The sequence below is a fragment of the Strongylocentrotus purpuratus genome, unplaced genomic scaffold (genome assembly GCF_000002235.5).
Source record: "Strongylocentrotus purpuratus isolate Spur 01 unplaced genomic scaffold, Spur_5.0 spur5_scaffold_13, whole genome shotgun sequence".
Lineage (NCBI taxonomy): Eukaryota > Metazoa > Echinodermata > Echinoidea > Camarodonta > Strongylocentrotidae > Strongylocentrotus > Strongylocentrotus purpuratus.
In genome coordinates, this window is record NW_022145598.1 from 18,862,132 (window position 1) to 18,887,956 (window position 25,825).

Sequence of the window (25,825 nt, forward strand, 5' to 3'; positions counted from 1 at the left end):
GATTCAATGGGGAAATTCAATGGGGATCCAATTGGTAAATCGATCCAGTTAGAAGAACCAGTGATAAATTATTTTGATACTTCATAATCGATATTGGCAACTGTCCACCAATTAGGTATATTCCGATCTCATTTGCATTAACTTCATCACAAAGATCATTTGAAGTGAATTCAAGAGTTTCATCTACAGTGACTTTGGCTCATACAAATATATATACTAAATATGTATATTGTTTCTTGGTTAGTAATCATATAATCAATATATAAATCAATATATCTATTGCTAAAACGTGAATGTAATTGTAACATGATCAGACAAAATAATCTATTGGTTAATAATTGCTGAAGGAATAAAGAAATCACAAAATTGATGTGCATTGTCATAATTTGCTTAACAAATCATGATAAATTTATTTTTCTGTGACACGTGTAAAGTGATAATGAATATTCATGAGATGCCTAGATTTGTTGGTTTCAATTGGTCAATTGGTTTCAATGGGACCAATTGAAGTCCAAATTAAGGCCAATTGGTCCAATTGAAACCAATTGGGGACCCATTAAAGTCTAATGGGGCCTAGGCCAATGGGGCCAATGGGTCCAATTTGTCCAATGGGGCCAATCCGGACCCATTGAAACCAATTGGGGACCCATTAAAGTCTAATGGGGCCTAGGCCAATGGGGCCAATGGGGCCAATTTGTCCAATGGGGCCAATCTGGACCAATTGAAAACATCTGAGGTCCCATTGAAACCTGTTAAAACCTATTGAGACCAATTGAAACCAATTGAAACCAATTGAAATTTCAATTGGTGTTCAATTGGTTTCAATTGGATTTTCGTCTTGGGCAAGACGGCTGCAATGGCGATGAGTTTGATCGCAACCTTAGGTGGGGGAATTTCTGGATCGGGGTAAAATGGCTCCAGGCAGTACATGGCGAGCATCAATGCGATAACGGCATTGGCGATGGGTCCCGCGATGACGGTACAAGCCCAGAAGTTGAGGAAACCCCAAAAGTCACCAAAGATTACGCGGACGTAGGTGTAAGTGCCTCCCGATGCGGGGATCATCGTGCCCAGCTCAGCGTAGCACATGGCACCGAAGACCGAAACGACCCCAGCAGCCACCCATATACACAAGGTGGCACCTACGCTCTCGACACTGGCCAAGACACCCTTAGGCGAGATGAAGATTCCCGAACCAATCATGACCCCAACGTTGATCATGATACCATCCAAGAGACTAAGCCTGCGCTCAAGCTTTACTTCACCTCCGTGATCATTCTCGGGATCAACCTGGTCATCAGCCTCGTGATCAACCTCCTCTACAGTTACGCGTTGGTTCTCCATGTCTCCGAACACCTTCTGCACTTGTGCCTCAAATACAATGTTTTGCCCGCAAGAGTTCAGAGTTTGGAATCAACACGTACGCACATCACACAATTTGTGTATATATATTTTTGTATTCTTGGCATATTTTATAACACTCGGCCAGTAAAAATGATTGAACTTTAATCGCCCGATGGTCAATTTCTGTTTCTTCCATAATTCGAAAAGCATACAGATTGTTTCAACGAATATTTAATTGCTTTAATATACGACGACAACTCTACTTCGACAGAAATATCATAGACAATGACCTATAAAACTCACCCGAAATATCTATTCATCTATTTGTAGTTGGGTACAGCAAACAAATATTCGTGGACTTTAGACAAGGGCCAAACTGGACTAAAGGATGTTTTTAGGCCACGTTGATTTCCGTTAAATATTAGTTTTTTTTAACACGTTGGATATTTTGGTCGCCCTTTCCTCTTTTAAGTTGTGCTCTCATACCCCTAGAACTTTGTAAGTATCTAGGCTTACCTACGTACACGTATCACCTGAAGGGTCTAATATTTCAATTTATATACCCTTTAGGGACTTATAATGTTAAACATTTTATTTTTTAAACGTTGCCCTGATCACCAGAGATTTACATTCACCACCAACTCGTGGAGGTGTCATGGTATAGTGGTTCACTCACTTGATTATTAGTCCTCGGGTTATGGGTTCAAATCCCAGTCTAGTCCAGAATATGACCAGTTAAATTCTTAACACTGTGATATACCACGACATTCACTTCGTTTGGGGTTTCACTTCTTTTATGAGAGCACCAACTATAGGGAGAGAATTCTCAGAATTGGTTTGGACGGGGGTGTGCTGCTCAAACCTCGAAACCCATACCCATTATTAGGGGTCATTTTTCTTGCAAAAAATACCAATTTTCAAAAAATGTTGGTGTTTGCATGGCAAACACCCGAAAATGTTTGCACATTTGAAAAAAATGACCCATTTTTAATGTTTTTTTGTTAAAAGTGGGACCCATGTTTAGGGATTTTTTAATGAAAAAGTGACCCATTAGAGCGGCACACCCCATATGTCCTAAGATGTGAGTACCCCCCCCCCCCCCGGGTACATATTTTTCAAACTCTACAAAAATAAAAGCCACAAAGTAGCCATATTAAAAAAACACAATCACGCACTGGACAGAAATGTAAAATATACACGTCTTTTTCTCTAGATGTATCAATCTCCATCACCTACTTTCACGTCTACAACACACACACACACAACCCTCTATCAGATACATATTATATACTTGTACAGTCAAACCTGTCTTTTAAAGCCCCTCTGCACTACTTTGGCCAGGAGGGATTAGACCTCCCTGCATGGTCACCGACAGGTGGTTATCTCATCAAATCAGCTCTTGATTAACCTAAGAAAAAGTGGATCATGGGGGACCAATGGTCACCAATTAGGCATTGTCTGCTATATAGAGGGCGCAAGTAGTAGTACAAGTAGTGCAGTCAAACCTGTCTATAAAGGCCACCCAAGGGACAATCAAAGAGTAGCCATGGTAGACAGGTGGCCTTTCTAGACAGGTTCTATGACGCAGATTTCTTCATTGGGGGAGACAAAATACATGGCCGGTATAGACAGGTTTTATGACACCCATTTCTTCCTTGGGGGAGACAAAATATACGGCCAGTATAGACAGGTTTTATGACGCCCATTTCTTCCTTGGGGGAGACAAAATACATGGCCAGTATAGACAGGTTTTATGACGCCCATTTCTTCCTTGGGGGAGACAAAGTCCACGGCCAGTATAGACAGGTTTTATGACGTCCATTTCTTCCTTGGGGGAGACAAAATACACGGCCAGTATAGACAGGTTTTATGACGCCCATTTCTTCCTTGAGGGATACAAAATACACGGCCAGTATAGACAGGTTTTATGACGTCCATTTCTCCTTGGGGGAGACAAAATACACGGCCAGTATAGACAGGTTTTATGACGCCCATTTCTTCCTTGAGGGATACAAAATACACGGCCAGTATAGACAGGTTTTATGACGCCCATTTCTTCCTTGAGGGATACAAAATACATGGCCAGTATAGACAGGTTTTATGACGCCCATTTCTTCCTTGGGGGAGACAAAATACATGGCCAGTATAGACAGGTTTTATGACGCCCATTTCTTCCTTGGGGGATACAAAATACACGGCCAGTATAGACAGGTTTTATGACGCCCATTTCTTCCTTGAGGGATACAAAATACACGGCCAGTATAGACAGGTTTTATGACGCCCATTTCTTCCTTGAGGGATACAAAATACACGGCCAGTATAGACAGGTTTTATGACGCCCATTTCTTCCTTGAGGGATACAAAATACACGGCCAGTATAGACAGGTTTTATGACGCCCATTTCTTCCTTGAGGGATACAAAATACACGGCCAGTATAGACAGGTTTTATGACGCCCATTTCTTCCTTGGGGGAGACAAAATACATGGCCGGTATAGACAGGTTTTATGATGCACATTTCTTTCTTGGGGAGACAAAATACAGGGCTAGTATAGACAGGTGGCCCTTCTAGACAGGTTCTATGACGCACTTATCTTTCTTGGGGAGACAAAATACAGGGCTAGTATATACAGGTGGCCCTTCTAGACAGGTTCTATGACGCAGATTTCTTTGAGGGAGACAAAATACATGACCAGTATAGACAGGTGGCCACTAAGACAGGTTTGACTGCAATAGAAAGACAAGTTCATGCTAATCTAGTATCAGACACATGCATACTACATCCTATACATTGCGGAATATATGTAAAATAGATCTCCATTTAAGGAATACACACAAAACCATCCAAGTATTCAATTTCAAATTCATCTCTTTATTGACATAAAAATATGACTTCAATATTTTTCAATTGGAAACATATGATAAATAAACTAATGCGTAAGTACAAACATTCTCTTCATTATATCCAGCAAAAACAAGTAATCATATCCATGTAAGAATAAAGGGGTATACCGTAGTACAGGCGCGTACGCAGGATTTTATCGTAGGGGAGGTTTTAAAATTTTAAATCGCGCCGAAAATTTCGCAACGACTCAGCCAGCCGTTGAATAAGCCGGGGGGGGGGGGGGGGGGGGGGAGGGGTAAGAGCACATCTTTTTCTTTTTTTTAATCCCAAAATTTTTGGCCGATCGATATTTCGTTCTGTTGGGGGGGGGGAGGGGGGACACCTGTTTTGGGTCACCCATTAGCACAATTTTTAAAAACTTTTTTATTTATTTATTTATTGTTTGAAGGGGGAGGGGGGTTCAACTCCCGACCCCCTGCGTACGCGCCTGCCGTAGTAAGGCGACCACTGGTAGATGGAGTTAAAACATAAAAATTTAGATTTTTTAACCTGAACTATCCATGGATCCAAATTTCAATGTAATAGAGCATGGCGATTGCAGAGCTGCCAACCTCCAGAACAGAAAATCAGTAATCACAAGGCTCAAAATCCGTAATTTGGGGAATAAATCAGTAATTCCCTACGCGGCACTATAAATCTTTATTAAACGATGATTTTACTCACACAAAGTTGCTAAATATTGATTTTCAGGTCATCACAACACATCAGTTTTCCATAAAAAATTGGCTTCTATTAAGAGAATACTTGATACTTTTTCGCCTTTTTCATTGAGTGTTGGACTGCCGCCATACTGCACAGCACTCACTACGATAAATCATATTTAAAATTGTTTTTTTTTGTTTTGAAATCCGTAATTTAGACAACATTCCTTATACTGTTTTCACACTGGCAATATTTTGCTTAACCCCGTACTATAGGTGGGGTTAAGGGGGGGTCTTAGCCCCACCTATAGTACGGGGTTAAGCCTATTCCACTTTCTGTTCAGACTGGTTTTTACCAAAGTGGGCTAAAGTTGGCTAACCCCACCTATAGTACGGGGTTAAGCCTATTCCACTTTCTGTTCAGACTGGTTTTTACCAAAGTGGGCTAAAGTTGGCTAACCCCACCTATAGTACGGGGTTAAGCCTATTCCACTTTCTGTTCAGACTGGTTTTTACCAAAGTGGGCTAAAGTTGGCTAACCCCACCTATAGTACGGGGTTAACTAACCCTGCAAAATAGCAGGGCTAACTCCGCAATTGTGGTGCTAACTCCTGCTAACCCCGCAATTGCGGTGCTAAGCAAATGAATGAGAACAGAAACGAAAAATAGTCCGGTACTACGCAATGGAGCGTATCACAACTGGCCAAATGCGAAGTATGTCCAATAATAACATTCACGATATCCGGGGTTAACGAAATGCAGTGAGAACAGCTGGAATTTTCTTATTCCGGAATAGGCGCTAGTACGGGACTAAAAACAGCGAGTGTGAAAAGCCAAAAAAAATAGTCCGGGGTTAAGGATAGTACGGGGCTAAGCAAAGTACGGGGTTAAGCAAAACCAGTGTGAAAAGAGTATTAGTTACTGCTGTAATGATCATTAATTTCCATACCAATTACGGGAAATCCGTACTAGTTGGCAGCTCTGCCAGGGATTTGACATACCCTATTCGCCGGTGTAAAGGCCGCAGTATTTTTGGAAGAGAAAATATCAACAACAAAAAAGTCAAAACCAACACGAATTTGCACATATGGGACTAGAAACGGTAAAAAAACAATACCACTATGGTACAGGACATTTCCAAACATCTTACCGACAATTTTATCTTGAATTGTTGACATGAAGACCAAAATAAATGTCCTAACACAACATTTGCTGATAGATCTTGATCTAAGTTCGTGCTAATGCATTGCAAAGGTGAAGGAAGGGACAGTATAACGGAGCTGCCAAGACCATCCATCCAAGGTTGCCATTTTGATTTTCCATTTCATGCAGTTTCGCATTACACCGTACATTGTGGTAGGGGTATATTGGACACCAAATCTGCCTGCGATCACTTTTTTAGCTAAACTTCGGTAAATTATAAGAATATGGATGAATTTGGTATCAGTTTGTAAAAAAAAAATAGTGTTTTCGAGAAAATTATGATTATTTTGTTTTGTCCGTTTGTTTTTTTTTCCTTTTTTTTTGTTTTCCTTTTTTTTTTCCCTCTTTGAAATGTCAGAGTTGGGGGTGCGGCCTATGCGGCGGTGCGGCCTTATCGCCGGCAAATACGGTACATGGAATGACCTTTCTACCAGTAAACTCGAACAGCTGAGGATCTCTCTTTATACTTCCTATTTTCACTGAGTGATTGATTTGCTACACAGAGGCTTGTTGAGCTTGACTTTGCTCCTTCACAGCAGATGCCATCTTTCTTCCACTTTGTCTTCTTCTTTCCATCTGTCTTTCCGTAGCGTAACATCAGACAATACCGAAGTACCCTTCTTTTCATTGGTGTGAAGAGTGATTATGTCGCTAGGTGAATGCTTGGTGACCTTGAATTTGCTCCTTCACAAAAGACGCCATCTCCACTCTCTTCCACCGCCTTTTCTTCTTTCCTTCTTTCGTCTTGAATCAGACATCCTTCTGTACTCTCTCTTTTTCACTGAGAGTGAGCATGTCATGACACAGAGTCTTGCTGGGCTTCACTTTGCCCATTCACATGCGATGATATCTTCACCCTCTTCCTCTTTCTCCTCTTTTTCTTTCCTTCTGTCTCTTTTGTCACAGCTGATGACTGCTCAGTACTCTTCTTCTTCTTCTTCTTCTTCACCGAGAGTGGGTTCGGCTGCTTGGGTCCTCTCCGCTTCTTTCTCTTCTTCTTTTCATCATCCTTCCCACCCTCCCCTTCGAGTTTTTCAAAGCGCTCTTCTCGAACTCTGAAGGATTGATTTTCTTTGACGTCATTGAGGAGGCAGCTGCAGTAGAGGTCACCGAGGGTTTCTCTAGGACTATTGCGCTGAAATGGAGGTACAGAAGTGGAGCTCCTGGGGTTCCGTTGACTGATGCACTCAGGTCGGGATCCTGTACATAAAAGAAAGAAAAAAAAAATAGAGCAAAGTTTGTCAAAGATTCAATTTATACCTGCAAAGACATGTTTCTCCAGGTATCATTGATTCGTGAGTCAGTTGCTCAGTACAAAAAAGATTATGCTTATGCATGAATGAAAATTTCAAGATAAAAGTTTTATTTGAAAATAAATCATTTTAATGAATTGAATGAATGAATGAATCCCTATATCAGCACACACATGCACTTATACATCTGCAAGAATCTTCAGCAGTGAAGGAGGCAGATCATCTTGAAGAAAAACCAAACAAGTTTGGAAATGGCAAAGAGGTATTTCCTCATTTTGCAAACAATTACAAACCAGGAAGATACATGTATTTAAATAATCGATGTTTTCTAGTTTTTTCACAAACAATTTTGAAATTAAATTTTCGGTTGTAACAAAAAATCTCAAACCATCTTCATCTTAACAAGCTACCCGTATTATGAAAATCAGAAACAATTCAATTTTTTTTTTTAAAGAGGGGGGGGGGGGGGGGGGGGATGCATAAAGAATTCAGCTACTACAAAATAGGGTACTGTAAGTTATACAATGCAATATCACTGAATTTATTTAACAAAAATACTGACCTGTGTAGCAACAAAGTAGTGGTTCTTGTTCGAGTCTGCCAACATGCTCATCACACACTTATGGGCGGAGACTGGACTGTCCTTGTGGCCGCATCTTCTCACCTGGTACCTCTTGAGGATGATGTAAGCTCCGTACACCGCCTTGCCTAAGGATTCAGCCTCCTTCAGGATGCAGTTTGTTGTTATTAACTAAATGGATTAAAGGTAATACAAAGTTTTGGTATGGGGTCATGAATTTGGTTCAAATGAACATATTGAAAGCATATGGGATCCTACAATTTTCAGTGACTGTTGTCGCGGTTGAAATCGAGTCAATGTAGCCTAAATAAGAAACTCTTTATGTTGTATAGCTCCCTCTCAAGGTCAAGATATTAATTAAGCTATAAAACAATGTTTCTTAACTAAAATTGACCGATTAGATATTCCCGTTTATATATCACAACTACATCTTATGAGATTTTCACGGTCGCAGCTACAATTGTACGGCCGTTAGCGCTATTTGAAATTTATCAAAACTCACCAGGAGCACCTGTAAATTTTTATATTCAATTTTTCTCGAAAGCAGAAGTGTTTTAGGGGCTAAATTTTTTTAGTGCTTATAATACATCCACAGGCCAGGGGCATCCAAATATATCAAAAGTGTAAAGAATCACTATCCACCCAATTTTCAAAATTTCCCAAAACGTTGTAATACCTTTATGTTAATGAAAGTAGATTTAGAGTTTGAATATTTAGCACTTCAGGATTGAACACTACAATTAATAAAGGTAGAATTATATATATACTGCATTATAATGAACAATGTATGTATCTGTGCTTGATAATAGAGGCCTTTAGAGGAACAATCAAGTTACAGAGTTTTCACACACAGATGTAGGTAACTCCTGATTTGTAGCAAGAACAAAATGTATGACAAGATAGAGAATGAAACAACAAAGAGAAACAAGATATGACTACATGAAAGAATGATGAGAGCAAGTTATGAAAGAAGAATGCGCGAGAGAGAGAGAGAGAGAGAAGGGAGACAGAAACTGAGGCTGAGGTCAAATGATAAACACATACAAATGCTTTATATTTTATGTAAATTTTGAAGGACATTACGATTCTATGAAAATCTTTTAACCCTTACTGTACTGGGGGGGGCCTGGGAGGCCCCCCCCTCGACATTTTCGGAGATTGCGCCGCAACCGCTTGGAATTTTGAATTGTCGTTTCATGACTTTTTTCCCTGAAGTCTTACGCACATTTTGATATCATTTTCGTCTAAATCGGATATACCTGTAAGGCGTTACATAACAATTAATATGCGCATGTCATCAAAAAAAAAAAAAAAAAAATGAAAATCGCATCAAAATTTGCATAAATTATCATTATTAATTACATTAAAATAACTTTTTTGTGTTAGAAAAGAAGTTTCATATGAATAATGAGTTTCAACATTCAAAAAGTGGAGTTTGACACGTTTTCGGTAAAATGCATAAAATTAGCGTATTTTGATTTGATTTGATTTGATTTGATTTGATTTTATTTATTCATCATCAATAACATCAGTGATTAAACATTTGAATACATCGTGAATGGTACATGTTCATAAATGAATATTATAGATCATATTAAAGAAAAACCTAACAAAGTATTGATATGCTAGACATATGTCTTTTCTCATAGAATATAGAAGGTGATGAAAAGGAGCCAAATAATAGCACATGTGCTAGTCGAGTCTGGCCCCTGTTCTTAGCACACACTTGGCAAAAATAAATATATCATTATCAAAAAATAAAACTTGACAGTAGAAGTATACATGTTGAGTAATACCGTAGCACAATTTCTACACTCCAAATATAATTATGAAGAGGATATACCAGGTTAAAAAGTCATAGATACATGTATCTACAGATTATTTATACAAAAAATTGCATTTTTTTGACAAAAAAAAACAACAAAAATGTAATATGGAGATTATTTACAATATATACATGTGTACTTGCATAATTCAATCACTTATTCATCAAGTAATCGTTGAGATGTTTACGAAAAGTGTTTCTAGACCCTTTGTTTTTGATTTCATCGGGAAGTTCATTCCATAATCGGGTTCCTACACAAGTTACTGAAAATTTGCCTTGTGTTGTTTTATACAGTGGTATACGTAGATGGCCCTTTTCTCTTTTTCTTGTATTGTATCTATGCTCAATTTTATCACAATAATCCGTCAAACAGTGAGGTAAATTATTATGTACTAGGTCATACATAAATGTACATAGAGACAACTCATAGAACTTGTTAATATCTAAGATTTTCAATTCGTAAAACAATGGTGCTGAACGACTCATAAAATGGCTAAATGTGATTGTCCGTATGGCCATCTTTTGTGTATACAGTATGCAATTTAAGTGAGACTTGTAAGTGCTCCCCCACACTTCAATTCCGTATGATGTTGAATAAAGGTTTTATACAACAACACTAGGATATTTCTAGGCACAAAATTCCGTAAGCGGAAGAGGATTCCTACTTTTTGTCTGATGCATTTATTAACCATTTGTATGTGGGGTTTCCAAGTCAAGTGTTTATCAATCTTTATCCCAACAAAGAGCGAAGAATCAACTTCTATTATTTCAGCTTCTGATATAGCCAGTTGCCCTTGAACATTAATCTGCCGTCTCTGGTTTCTTATTAGCATATAACTCGTCTTTTGTAAATTAATTGTCAGTTTATTAGCATTACACCAGTCTGAAACAATTTGAAGATTTGTGTTCACTTCAGTCATATCAATTTCTTTTTGCCCTTCAGGAAATGTATGGAATAAGTTTGAGTCATCCGCAAAGAGTCGAAAGTTAAAGTAACGTGTAGCAAATGGCATATCATTAATATAAAGTAGGAAAAGCGTTGGGCCTAGGACAGAGCCTTGCGGTACACCACATGTTAAAGGCAGCATGGGAGATGTTACATTTCCGTACTGTACAAATTGAAATCTTCTATAAAAATAGTCCTTAAACCACTGTAATGCTATTCCTCGTATTCCATAGTGTGAAAGTTTGCTGTATAAAATATCATGATTAATTGTATCAAATGCTTTCTTAAAGTCTACAAATATCCCAAGTGTGATTCTTCCCTCATCCATTGAATTCCTCAAAGTGTTAACTAAATTTATCATTGACAATTTTGTACTGTATTTTTTACGGAAGCCATACTGGTGCTCATATAATACATGATTTTTTTCAAGAAAGTCAAGAAGCCTATTATTTACAATTTTTTCAAAAACCTTCCCAAGAACAGGTAATACTGAAATAGGTCTATAATTTCCTGCTTCATCTTTAGGTCCTTTCTTATAAACAGGTGTCACTTTTGCTATTTTAAAGGCATCTGGGAATTTACCAGAGGTGAAAGACAGATTGAAAATAAATGTAAGGGGAGAAGTTACATAGTGCACAGCATCTTTTATCAGCTTGATTGGCATATTATCATACCCACTAGCTTTCTTTACATTCAAGGCTATTAAATGGTTGCTAACCTCAGTCTCAGTAACTGGTTTCCAGAAGAAAGATTTGTCTACACCATCGTCTAAAACTTTCTCTGTATTACGATTTGTGTTTGGTATGGCATTCGCCAAATTTGGACCAACATTAACAAAGAAGTCATTAAATGCATTTGCAATATCTTGTTCATTACACAGGGTTTCATTAGTACCAGTATCATTCACACACAATTTATCCACCACTGTTGGCTTAAACGAATTGTTTCCACCACTTAAAATCTCGTTTACAGTCTTCCATGTTTTGCTAGTATCACCCTTATTTTCAAGGAATATCCTACTATAGTAATTTCTCTTTGAGTTTCTGATTATTGTAGTTAACATATTCCTGTACTTCTTGTATGTTGTTAAATAGACAGGATTGTGGTTGGTGGCAAGAACCTGTGAATACATTGTATGTTTCTTTTTTATGGAATTCATTATAGCTTTTGTAATCCAAGGTTTCTTAGGTTCGTTCTTTCTCCTTTTACCGTGTTGAGCTACAACTGGTGCATGCTCATCACACACTTTTGTCATGATTTCACAAAAACGGGAGTATGCGAGATCAGCATCATCCGCTGCATAAACTGATTCCCATGTTATATTGGCAAGCTCAGCATGGAATTTTGTAACATCATAGTTCTTGTAAGAACGAGACATTAATTTTCCTCGGCAAGACTTTTTCTTAAATTGTATATTAGACTTAAAAATGGTAAAGATCGGAAAGTGGTCTGTAACGTCAGATTCAATTATTCCTGCATGAATACTGGGAACATTCATATTGGTATATATATGATCAATCAAAGAGAAGCCATGTTGCGTTACTCTAGTAGGAAAATTAATCAATTGATGCATGCCGATACATTGCATGGAGGTGAGAAAGTTATCAGCTGCCATTTCATCGCCTAGAAGATTGATATTGAAGTCTCCAGTTAGCACACATTGACTTTTGTCTAATTTCAGATCATGTACAATACTTAACAGACTATCCTGAAACTCATGAATATCTGTATTTGGCTTGCGATAGATGACACCAATAATGATCTTCTTTTCATTAATTACTACTTCCAACCAAAGTGATTCAGCATGTGCTACTTCAAAATTTCCCAAAAGCCTGTATTTAAGGGAAGAGTGAATGTATGCACCAACACCTCCACCTCTTAAAGTATGATTGCGGCATTTCACCTCTAAAGTATAGCCTTGTATGCCCAAGATGGATGTGTCTGGTACGCTCCACACTTCAGATAAACATATTATATCAAATTTGATTTGATACTACATTCGTATAACAGTTTTAGGTTTTCTATATTTCTATTCAAAGATCTGATATTGACATGTGTAAGAGAAAATGCATTTTCAGTTTTGGTTTGCAGAACATCATCAAAATTAACAGGAGTTAATTTGTGTGAACTAAGACACAGATTGAGTTCATTGTCCTCCATTTTAAAGTCATTTTTCTATTAATGACTTAAAATTACTCAGATAAAAAGAAAATCAAGCAATGACAAATAGCTTGAAGCGAGCGTAATCCATATCATCAAGTCCAAGATCAAAAAGGTCATTTTGCATAATTAATTAGGCTAACGACAAAAATTTGCATATTCGGAAAAAACTAATTATACCATCTTGTTCCTTACGTAAATATCTACAAACATGCAAATTTTCGTGTTCATCGGACCATCGACGGCCGAGATCATAGGGGGGGGGGGGGGGGCCTCCCAGGCCCCCCCCCCCAGTCAGTGGGTGCTCAAAATAGCCCAGTACAGTAAGGGTTAAAAGAGCCAAAAAATGTCAGATTCTAACTTAAAGCTTGTCTGCACTAGTTTGGCCAGGGGGATTAGACCTCCCTGCAAGGTCACTGACAGGTGTTTATCTCATCAAATCAGCTCTAAATTAACATAAGAAAAAGAGGATCATGGGGGACCAATGGTCACCGATTAGGCATTGTTTGCTATATAGAGGGAGCGAGTAGCTACAAGTAGGATAGTCTGGCTTAAGACAAAATTGGTCTTACCTGCACTTCACCTCCTAAATATTTAGGCAGCTGTTCCTTGATGTTAATCTTGTTTTTGAGAGCCATGTGCGTGAAGGTTCCATCTATGAGGACCTGGTGAGGCTCTCGGAAGTTGAAGTTGTGCTTGTAGAAGCCCAGGTACTTGCGGGCGTGTTTGTACCTCTTCACCTTCATGGCGAGTGCCTTGTACGCCCGATAACGATTCCTTATAGATCAGTTCAGCTCAAGTCAAAGATGAATCTTGGCACCTGCATTCAAATAAAAAACAAAATACTATTATATTTGACTATCAATATTGAGTAGAGAAGAAAAGAGAATGAAACTATTACCATGAAACCATTTTGTGTAACCGATCGACTCACTCAGCTTTACAATTTCAGCGATTTAACATGAATATTAAATGTAAATCTAAATGGCATCACAACTAGATCTTTAGATTGACACGACTGATGTTTTTTTCAGATTGGACAGGCTTTAAATGGCAAAATGCCGCATTTTAGGTACAATAACAGGCTACAGTATAAACTCGCTGCGGCAACTCCCTGCTTAGACGGTCACCAGGCCAGGGGCGGTGTGATGTGCCCGGAGTTTCAGGCGACCAGCAACTGCGTCGTCCGTTGAACTGATGAAAGACGCGAGCGTTGCGTTTCATTCAACAAATTAAGACTGACAAGCGATTTTAATATCATAATTATGGGCATCACTGAGACATCACATTCATTTTCAAACTCTTCTAATAATTTTTACTTACGCGAATATTCTGTGACGCGGTAGGATCCAAATTTAGCTTACTTGATTCTCGCTGGCCTTTGCAGACATGTGCTTGTGTGACGTCTCGCCTTATGAATATTTATATTCTTTTAAAACAACATGGCGGCGCACATGTGCCTTCAAGTCTTTGCTGGCTGCTACGAAAGGACCACTTTCGGATACGATTTATTGGAAAATGAATCGGAGGTATGACATTTAACACATGTATACACAGTGATTACTATTGATTCATTAAAATTTGCTGGTAGAACTGCACTGCTGAGCTAGCTTGATCTTGAGTGGCGCGTGCATGATAACTTACTCGACAGAGCTTTGCTGCCGCCGCCGCACCGGGTGCAGGTGCGTCGGAGCTCCACGGCGCTGCGCACTGATATTAAATTGCCTAGATCTAGACAGAAATAACCATTTTTTATGGGGAATACTTTATAAAAACTGACATTTGTCAACCTTTTCTATGGCCATACACAGACTGTAATCCTTGACCATGGCACAACAAGGCCAAGGGGGGAAACCGGAAGGGGGTTTAAAAACTAGTAAAAAGCAATTGTCGCAGGAATCTGGCGAAAATTTTGCCCTCGCCTCACGTCGGAAGCTATAGATCTACAGGTATTCGTAAAAATAATGGCAATCAAACACAAAAGACATTGTTTGTGTATGCGATAAGGGGAGCCAGATCGATGTACAGTAGATCGATGATCGATGATCACAAAACCAAATTCAGAACCATGATGATTTGTGAAATTAATTAACTTTTTTCTCCATCAATTTGCTGTTTGTAATGTTAAAACCTCTTGAGAATACATTCTGACTTTTCTGTAACATATAACTTTGATGTTTGTCTGATGTTTGTCGGATAAAGGAGTGAAACTTCAATCATTTTACTGTCTCCAGCGATTTGGTTCAAGATGGATAAAAAATGAAAGTGTGAATTTTCTCTGTAGGCCCTATGCCCACATTAAAATGAAAGCTAAAGATGTATATCTTTCTATAATAAGTAATGGCCTCCATGCCAGAACTTGAAGGAGAGACCTTACTCATAGGATATCATTAGTTGAGATATCTAGTCTAATGCTTCGAGGGTTCAGAGACACAAAGACGTAACTCCATATTTTGCCAAATGAGTTTTTGATATCAAAATGTTCAGAAAAATGTGGACTTTCCAGGAAACACAAAGACTTAACTCCACCAGCACCTTATTGAAGTCAATAAGCTAGTGAAACATAGACTTAACTCCTTAAGGCCCAAGTGCTCAGTGACGCATAAGCCAATTTTTCTCAAACTGGCCAAAATGGAGTTACGTCTTTGTGTCACTGACTCCTCAACTTACACTTATTATAATTTCAGGATGGTTGCCAGTATTCCTTCAAAGGGAGGTTTACAAACAATGCCCACACCGGCTGCATCAAGTCCCTGGCCGCAAGCAGTCGTCACTTAGCCTCGGGGAGCACCGATGAACTTGTCAATCTTTATGATCTGGAGAAGAATGTTGAGCTGGGATCTCTCCTGCAGCATGATGGTAGGTAGTCACAGCTTTCCTTCTTTTTATAAAGGAGGTTCAGGAAGGTTATAAATCAGGCCTGATAATTATCCGATTTGAATTGGTTTCCTGATTTTTTTTCCCCCGAGTTTTGTAATATTCTTTTTGTTTCTTCTTCCTGATTTACCCCTATTTTTCCCTCATTTTCCCTTATTTTCCCTATTTTTCTCAATTTCCTTACTCAAAAGGGGGGAATGTTGTCAGATGGCATTCCCCCCCCCCATTTTTTTTACTCAAGGGGGGGGGGGGGGGAGAGGGGTTAACGAAAAAACACCTATTAGTAATAGGTGTTTTATTACCCCTTAATACAAAAATAAGAAATCTTTTGGATATTTTATGGCAGTCATTGAATTTGAAACTATTTACCACTTGCAATATACAGCATGTGAATATCTTGGCACAATAAAGTGTTGTCAGTGGCATAGCTTGTGGAGACATGTGCAATTGTCACCCCCCCCCCCCCCTCAATCAAATTGGTTAAGAGGGAGGATGACGCTTTTATCCTTCTTATTTAACTATTAATAAAGTTTGACTTGTGGTGACCCCATAGGCAAACTTTCTCCAGTAAATTCTGTCCTGTGCAGCTTTATACAGCTATCTGTAGAATTTGTCTGTTTTTTGTTTTTTGTTTTTGGTCATACTTTCTAGCCATCTAATCTTTAAGGCATCCTCAATCATCTGTCTTCCTCTTTTTCTTTAATTTAATTTTTACAATTTATTGAAAAAATATTATCTTAGAAGTATGTTCATCTTGGTGTTATTTCCTTTAGGTTCTGTGACATCACTAAGTTACCATGACGATGGCCACATGGTCAGTGGTGGAGAAGATGGGGTCATTTGCATATGGGGCACCAAGAACTGGGAGTGTATGAAGATTCTCAAGGGCCACAAGTAAGTGATTGTGGCACAAATAAATGTGATATCCTTTTCACAGTCCAATTAATTAGTTTATTCAAATTATACTTTTCATGTTTTGATTGTTTGTTTGCTTCACCTGACTGCTCAGAAATGTGTATGCTTGTATCAAAGTAAGCAGCCAGGGGATATATGGCTTCAAGTCCTCTCCGAGGGACTTGGTAATGAGGATTAATGCCTTACTGAAGGGCACTAGTGTTGGACTTGGTTTCAAACCCGGGCCTCCTGGTTACGAGACCACTGCTCTACTACTGAGCAATTGTGCCTCGATCCTGATAGTTCATTTTGATGACCCAAATGCTGCCTGAGGTTGGACAGAAAGAGAGATGAAATCTTTCAAGGGCACTTATTGAACTAATGGCTATGTTATTTCATCATTATCACACGTTAGGGTTATCTTGTACGTCTGACAAGGGCATTTTAATGTTGATAAAGTTTTTGTGTCATACTGTGTAACCCCTCTGTCCTTACATCACCAATGTATATATTTTTTAGGGTTGATGTAGATTCAGTAGCAGTTCACACTTGTGGCAAAATGGGCTTCTGTATTTTCTTTCTTTCTCTTTTTCTTTTTCTTTCTTTCTCGCTTTCTTGAATGGTGTGTGAATGCTTTAGCAATAAACTTTATTTCTGATTGCCTCTTTATTCAAAATTGTACATATTTTGCAGAGATGCTGTTAACTCAGTAGCAGTACACCCTTCTGGTAAGATAGCCCTCTCCGTCAGCAAAGACAAGACGTTACGGACGTGGAACTTACTCAAAGGCAGAGCAGCTTACACAACCAATATTAAGAAAGGTGAGTTTCACTTTACATTAAAGGTAAAGACCAGTTATGGTCATGCGATTGCATTGTGAAAGAAACGTTGTGGAATCGATCAGAAAAGGTTGATCATCTAGCATCTAGCATCTGCAAGGTTCTGGAATCATCAAAATGATAAGAAATTTGGCCCATTCTTCGTAAAGTTACAAGCACTATACACAGAAAGATGTATATGGGACTACCCTATATCTCTCACAGACCACGAGAGAAACAAATTTACCAAATATATGAATTAGTAGGCGGTTTCTCGGCAAATTTTTTATCATCACGTATTAGTCAAAACATATTCTTTCACATGATTGGTAATGAGAGCTTCCCTTTCATTTTTTTAAAAATTGGGGCGTTTCCAATACTGGTCTTTACCTTTAACATAATGTACATGTTAGCCTGGGCAGCATTTCATGAAACCGTCATAAGTACAAGTTCACTGACATCCCATTGAAACACGTGTTAAACTTGATACATGTGTTTCAATGAGATGTAGGTGAACTTGTACTTATGACGGTTTCGTGAGATGCTGCCCAGGGTCTTGCCATAACATAAGACACTGCATGCTTCTGGCAAGCATCAACGCTTTACAAATCGAAATATGAAGAGTAAATTCATCTAACAAAAAGGGTATCAACAAGCGCAGTGGCGGATCCAGGGGGGGGGGGGAGGGCCTGGCCCCCGGGGAAAAAAAATGTGTAAAAACACGTTAATTTTACCTTTTTGGGGAGATGGGCCCCCCCCCCCCTGGTGCTCAAGGGGGGGGGGGGTACAAATTTTCAAATTTTCGAGAGCCAAAAAAAAAGAAAAAAGTGAGGTTTTAGGTTCAGTGCACTTCATTTTTCATCATTTCTGAATGTATATTTCAAGCGAAAATGCACATCGCCACTATTACCACAACTCTATAGTGATTCACTTTCAGACTTTGTGTGCGTTATTCTTTCAGTTTCAGACATCGTTCTATGGTCACCCGATGGTCAGCTCTATGCGGTCATCACTAACGACCTTGTGGAGATCTATGACATCACTACTGCTACCGTCTGCTGCTCGTACAAAAGCAATGTCAAGATACTCTCTGCATGTTTCCTAACAGTAAGTAGGCCATATTTATAAGATGAAACAAAAACTATAAATGTAAACCTCTGTAAAAGACTAGTCTCACGTAATGAGCAATGATACTAGAACCTAAGATACTTCCCAAATTGATCTCCTGGGCCCCGTCTTATAAAGAGTTAATATCAACAATCGCAACTTATATGCGATTGATATCAATCACAACTATGTACATAAGAGATAGGAGACTGCAAACTTGCGATTGATTGGAGAACTTACCATTGATTTGATTTGGATCAATCGTAACTCTTTTAATAAGACGGGCCCTGAAGTTTATGTTGAAAATGATATCAGATATTGGTGTTACAGTTCCTGTCTCACTGATTTATGTGAATGAGTCTTCAGCAAAGATTTTATGGGACCAGGGCAGTTGTTTCCAGACAGACTGATCCAATAAAACATATGAGCTTATCCCTTTACTTCTATAGCAGAGCTGCCAACCATTCCGTTTTTGCCGGAATTACTCCGTTTTTTCCACCAAATTATGGTATTACGTTTTTTCTCTATAAAATACTTTTTTTTTTTTTTTTTACATACCACACGTCGAACAACTGCCCTAAAATGGTGATTTGATCACAAATTCAATAGAAAACTAATTTTAAAACATACTTGAAGAGAAAAATATTCTTAAAAAGAATGAAATGCCGATAATACCAAAATAACCAAAACAAAAAAACCTGCTTGTATGGAAAAACAGCATGAAGAATGAACATTTCTGCATTAGGAGTGTGTCGCTCGTGATTGTAAGTTTCGTTTTTATGAATTCCTTTTTTATGCCTCCGCCACCGAAGGTGGTGCCGGAGGCATCATGTTTTCGGGTTGTCCGTCCGTACGTCCGTACGTCCGTCCCGTTTGACCGTTATCACAATATCTCAAGAACCATTTAAGATTTAAACTTAAGACTCGGGAATAGTATTTATCACCATAGGAAGACGATCTGATTAGATTTTGGAGTACGTAGGTCAAAGGTCACAGGTCACAGAGGTCAACTTATGAAATTCCTTGTATTGAGTTTGTTAGCGCGATATCTCAAGAACCATTTGAGATTTAAACTTCAAACTTAAGGATAGTATGTATCACCATAGGAAGACGATCTGATTAGATTTTGGAGCACGTATGTCAAAGGTCAAGGGTCACAGAGGTCAACTTATGAAATTCCATACATTGAGATTGTTATCATGATATCTCAAGAACCACTGGAGATTTAAACTTCAAACTTAGTGATAGTGTGTATCACTATAGGCAAACAATCTGATTACATTTTGGAGCACGTAGGTCAAAGGTCAAGGGTCATAGAGGTCAACTTATGAAATTCCATACATTGAGATTGTTATCATAATATCTCAAGAACCACTGGAGATGTAAAAACTTCAAACTTAAGGATAGTATGTATCACCATAGGAAAACAATCTGATTACATTTTGGAGCACGTAGGTCAAAGGTCAAGGGTCACAGAGGTCAACTTATGAAATTCCATACATTGAGATTGTTATCATAATATCTCAAGAACCACTGGAGATTTAAACTTCAAACTTAATGATAGTGTGTATCACCATAGGAAGACAATCTGATTAGATTTTGGAGCACGTAGGTCAAAGGTCAAGGGTCACAGAGGTCAACTTATGAAATTCCATACATTGAGATCGTTATCGCGATATCTCAAGAACCACTGGAGAATTTTCACTTCAAACTTAATGATAGTATGTATCACCATATCATAATATCTCAAGAGCCACTGGAGATTTAAACTTCAAACTTAATGATAGTGTGTATCACCATAGGAAGACAATCTGATTAGATTTTGGAGCACGTAGGTCAAAGGTCAAGGGTCACAGAGGTCAACTTATGAAATTCCATACATTGAGATTGTTATCATGATATCTCAAGAACCACTGGAGATTTAAACTCCAAACTTGTTTAAATTGCTCTATGGCGGAGGCATCATTTTCGACTGCGCGCAGTCAAAATTCCATCTAGTTTTGCTTGAAATTCCTGTTTTTTGCCATCATGATTCCTTTTTTTGGTCGCACAAGGTTGGCAGCTCTGCTATAGGTATAAGTGGAGGTGTTGTAGTAGTAGAGTGAGTGGTTCATTCGATTGACTTTCAAATGATGAGCACAGTATGAATGTATTGTGGCAAGACGCTAATCCACATTTTGCCAAGACGCTAATCCACGTTTTGCCACTCTCCACCCAGGTGTTAGGGGACCCAATGTGCTGGAACGCTGCGTATTTGACCTGGGATAATAGTAATAATGTAGGAGGGCCAGGGGTGTCACGGCATGACAGACATTAGTCATATACAAGAAGCTATTATAATTATCATTGCCTCATATTTTAAATAGAGAAGGTTGAGTTCTGGGAATAGGTGAAAAATAATTTGGGAGAATTATCATTGTTATTTTGCAAGTGTGAGAGAACATCAGATAAAAATGTTCCCTGAAAAGCATGGCTATTCAAATGCTTTCATATTCTAAATATGACATGTAACAACATAAAAATCAGGATGGACTTTTATGCAACATGTTTGTGTAGCCCCATATACATCTTACTGTGTACAGTGCTTGTAACTTTACCAAGACTGGGCCAAACTTCTTATCATTTTGATGATTCCAGAACCTTGCAGTACACATCAATACTTATGCTAGATGATCAACCTTTTCTGATTGATTCCACACCGTTTTTATGCCTCCGCCACCGAAGGTGGTGCCGGAGGCATCATGTTTTCGGGTTGTCCGTCCGTACGTCCGTCCGTACGTCCGTCCCGTTTGACCGTTATCACAATATCTCAAGAACCATTTAAGATTTAAACTTAAGACTCGGGAATAGTATTTATCACCATAGGAAGACGATCTGATTAGATTTTGGAGTACGTAGGTCAAAGGTCACAGGTCACAGAGGTCAACTTATGAAATTCCTTGTATTGAGTTTGTTAGCGCGATATCTCAAGAACCATTTGAGATTTAAACTTCAAACTTAAGGATAGTATGTATCACCATAGGAAGACGATCTGATTAGATTTTGGAGCACGTAGGTCAAAGTTCAAGGGTCACAGAGGTCAACTTATGAAATTCCATACATTGAGATTGTTATCATAATATCTCAAGAACCACTGGAGATTTAAACTTCAAACTTAATGATAGTGTGTATCACCATAGGAAGACAATCTGATTAGATTTTGGAGCACGTAGGTCAAAGGTCAAGGGTCACAGAGGTCAACTTATGAAATTCCATACATTGAGATCGTTATCGCGATATCTCAAGAACCACTGGAGAATTTTCACTTCAAACTTAATGATAGTATGTATCACCATATCATAATATCTCAAGAACCACTGGAGATTTAAACTTCAAACTTAATGATAGTGTGTATCACCATAGGAAGACAATCTGATTAGATTTTGGAGCACGTAGGTCAAAGGTCAAGGGTCACAGAGGTCAACTTATGAAATTCCATACATTGAGATTGTTATCATGATATCTCAAGAACCACTGGAGATTTAAACTCCAAACTTGTTTAAATTGCTCTATGGCGGAGGCATCATTTTCGACTGCGCGCAGTCGAAATTCCATCTAGTTTTTTAATAGGCTAGTTTCCCCACAATGAATGTACATACATGCCATTAGATGGATCCTGACCCCCATATCCCTTTGAAAGGGGGGGCGTAGGGGCAAATATTGTAAAAATTTGAATTATCACAACTTTCGTGCCGAAATGGTAAGGGCCGGGGTGGTTCAGCATTTTGGAGGAAAATATTATATTTTTTGAATAGGCTAGTTTCCCCACAATGAATGTACATACATGCCATTAGATGGATCCTGACCCCCATATCCCTTTGAAAGGGGCGAAGGAACAAATATTGTAAAAATTTGAATTATCACAATTTACGTGCCGAAATTAGAAGGGCCGGGGTGGTTCAGCATTTTGGAGGAAAATATATATTTTTTTTAATAGGCTAGTTTCCCCACAATGAATGTACATACATGCCATTAGATGGATCCTGACCCCCATATCCCTTTGAAAGGGGCGTAGGGGCAAATATTGTAAAAATTTGAATTATCACAACTTTCGGGCCGAAATTAGAAGGTCCGGGGTGGTTCAGGATTTTGGAGGAAAATATATATTTTTTTAATAGGTTAGTTTCCCCACAATGAATGTACATACATGTCATTAGGTTGATCCTGACTCCCATATCCCTTTGAAAGGGGCGAAGGGGCAAATATTGTATTCATAAATTTGAATTATCATAACTTTCGTGCCGAAATTGTAAGGGCCGGGGTGGTTCAGCATTTTGGAGGAAAATATATATTTTTTTTAATAGGCTAGTTTCCCCACAATGAATGTACATACATTCCATTAGGTTGATCCTGACTCCCATATCCCTTTGAAAGGGGCGTAGGGGCAAATATTGTGATAATTTGAATAAACACCAATTTCAGGCCGAAATGGTAAGGGCCGGGGTGGTTCAGCATTTTGGAGGAAAATATATTTTTCGTTTAATAGGTTAGTTTCCCCACAATGAATGTCCATACATGCCATTAGATGGATCTTGACCCCCATATCCCTTTGAAAGGGGCGTAGGGGCAAATATTGTGATAATTTGAATAAACACCAATTTCAGGCCGAAATGGTAAGGGCCGGGGTGGTTCAGCATTTTGGAGGAAAATATATATTTTTTTTAATAGGCTAGTTTCCCCACAATGAATGTACATACATGCCATTAGATTGATCCTGACCCCCATATCCCTTTGAAAGGGGCGAAGGAACAAATATTGTAAAAATTTGAATTATCACAATTTTCGTGCCGAAATTAGAAGGGCCGGGGTGGTTCAGCATTTTGGAGGAAAATATATATTTTTTTTAATAGGCTAGTTTCCCCACAATGAATGTACATACATGCCATTAGATGGATCCTGACCCCCATATCCCTTTGAAAGGGGCGTAGGGGCAAATATTGTAAAAATTTGAATTATCACAACTTTCGGGCCGAAATTAGAAGGTCCGGGGTGGTTCAGGATTTTGGAGGAAAATATATATTTTTTTTAATAGGTTAGTTTCCCCACAATGAATGTACATACATGTCATTAGGTTGATCCTGACTCCCATATCCCTTTGAAAGGGGCGAAGGGGCAAATATTGTAAAAATTTGAATTATCACAACTTTCGTGCCGAAATGGTAAGGGCCGGGGTGGTTCAGCATTTTGGAAGAAAATATATATTTTTTTTAATAGGTTAGTTTCCCCACAATGAATGTCCATACATGCCATTAGATGGATCTTAACCCCCATATCCCTTTGAAAGGGGCGTAGGGGCAAATATTGTGATAATTTGAATAAACACCAATTTCAGGCCGAAATGGTAAGGGCCGGGGTGGTTCAGCATTTTGGAGGAAAATATATATTTTTTTAATAGGCTAGTTTCCCCACAATGAATGTCCATACATGCCATTAGATGGATCCTGACCCCCATATCCCTTTGAAAGGGGCGTAGGGGCAAATATTGTAAAAATTTGAATTATCACAACTTTCGTGCCGAAATGGTAAGGGCCGGGTTGGTTCAGCATTTTGGAGGAAAATACTATATTTTTTGAATAGGCTAGTTTCCCAACAATGAATGTACATACATGCCATTACATGGATCCTGACCCCCATATCCCTTTGAAAGGGGCGAAGGGGCAAATATTGTAAAAATTTGAATTATCACAACTTTCGGGCCGAAATGGTAAGGGCCGGGGTGGTTCAGCATTTTGGAGGAAAATATATATTTTTTTTAATAGGCTAGTTTCCCCACAATGAATGTACATACATGCCATTAGATTGATCCTGACCCCCATATCCCTTTGAAAGGGGCGAAGGAACAAATATTGTAAAAATTTGAATTATCACAATTTTCGTGCCGAAATTAGAAGGGCCGGGGTGGTTCAGCATTTTGGAGGAAAATATATATTTTTTTTAATAGGATAGTTTCCCCACAATGAATGTACATACATGCCATTAGATGGATCCTGACCCCCATATCCCTTTGAAAGGGGCGTAGGGGCAAATATTGTAAAAATTTGAATTATCACAACTTTCGGGCCGAAATTAGAAGGTCCGGGGTGGTTCAGGATTTTGGAGGAAAATATATATTTTTTTTAATAGGTTAGTTTCCCCACAATGAATGTACATACATGTCATTAGGTTGATCCTGACTCCCATATCCCTTTGAAAGGGGCGAAGGGGCAAATATTGTAAAAATTTGAATTATCACAACTTTCGTGCCGAAATGGTAAAGGCCGGGGTGGTTCAGCATTTTGGAAGAAAATATATATTTTTTTTAATAGGTTAGTTTCCCCACAATGAATGTCCATACATGCCATTAGATGGATCTTAACCCCCATATCCCTTTGAAAGGGGCGTAGGGGCAAATATTGTAATAATTTGAATAAACACCAATTTCAGGCCGAAATGGTAAGGGCCGGGGTGGTTCAGCATTTTGGAGGAAAATACTATATTTTTTTTAATAGGCTAGTTTCCCCACAATTAATGTACATACATGCCATTAGATGGATCCTTACCCCCATATCCCTTTGGAAGGTGCGTAGGGGCAAATATTTTAAAAATTTGAATTATCACAACTTTCGGGCCGAAATGGTAAGGGCCGGGTTGGTTCAGCATTTTGGAGGAAAATATATATTTTTTTTAATAGGTTAGTTTCCCAACAATGAATGTCCATACATGCCATTTGATGGATCTTGACCCCCACATCCCTTTGAAAGGGGCGTAGGGGCAAATATTGTGATAATTTGAATAAACACCAATTTCAGGCCGAAATGGTAAGGGACGGGTTGGTTCAGCATTTTGGAGGAAAATATATATTTTTTTAATAGGCTAGTTTCCCCACAATGAATGTCCATACATGCCATTAGATGGATCCTGACCCCCATATCCCTTTGAAAGGGGCGTAGGGGCAAATATTGTAAAAATTTGAATTATCACAACTTTCGTGCCGAAATGGTAAGGGCCGGGTTGGTTCAGCATTTTGGAGGAAAATACTATATTTTTTGAATAGGCTAGTTTCCCAACAATGAATGTACATACATGCCATTAGATGGATCCTGACCCCCATATCCCTTTGAAAGGGGCGAAGGGGCAAATATTGTAAAAATTTGAATTATCACAACTTTCGGGCCGAAATGGTAAGGGCCGGGGTGGTTCAGCATTTTGGAGGAAAATATATATTTTTTTTAATAGGCTAGTTTCCCCACAATGA

At 38.7% G+C, this 25,825-nt stretch overlaps 2 protein-coding genes and 1 pseudogene across 2 annotated transcripts in view; 1 reads left to right on the forward strand and 2 right to left on the reverse strand.

Moving 5' to 3' along the window:
* Positions 1–752: 752 nt before the first annotated feature.
* Positions 753–1,344, reverse strand: LOC593560 (annotated as a pseudogene).
* Positions 1,345–6,855: 5,511 nt separating this feature from the next.
* On the reverse strand, positions 6,856–14,289 carry LOC115923035 (rRNA-processing protein UTP23 homolog). Its single transcript, XM_030983085.1, is given in 5 exon segments — positions 6,856–7,115; positions 7,118–7,292; positions 7,908–8,096; positions 13,429–13,676; positions 14,180–14,289. Coding segments are annotated over 4 exon segments (765 nt in total). The 5' UTR covers positions 13,603–13,676; positions 14,180–14,289; the 3' UTR covers positions 6,856–6,888.
* Positions 14,281–25,825, forward strand: part of LOC590529 (p21-activated protein kinase-interacting protein 1-like) — a 31,196-nt gene continuing 19,651 nt past the window's right edge. Inside the window, exons 1-5 of the mRNA XM_790129.4 lie at positions 14,281–14,385; positions 15,544–15,715; positions 16,507–16,627; positions 17,321–17,448; positions 18,407–18,552. Of these exons, the coding sequence (XP_795222.3) occupies positions 14,299–14,385; positions 15,544–15,715; positions 16,507–16,627; positions 17,321–17,448; positions 18,407–18,552 (654 nt within the window). The 5' untranslated portion in view covers positions 14,281–14,298. The remainder of the gene's footprint in view (positions 14,386–15,543; positions 15,716–16,506; positions 16,628–17,320; positions 17,449–18,406; positions 18,553–25,825) is intronic.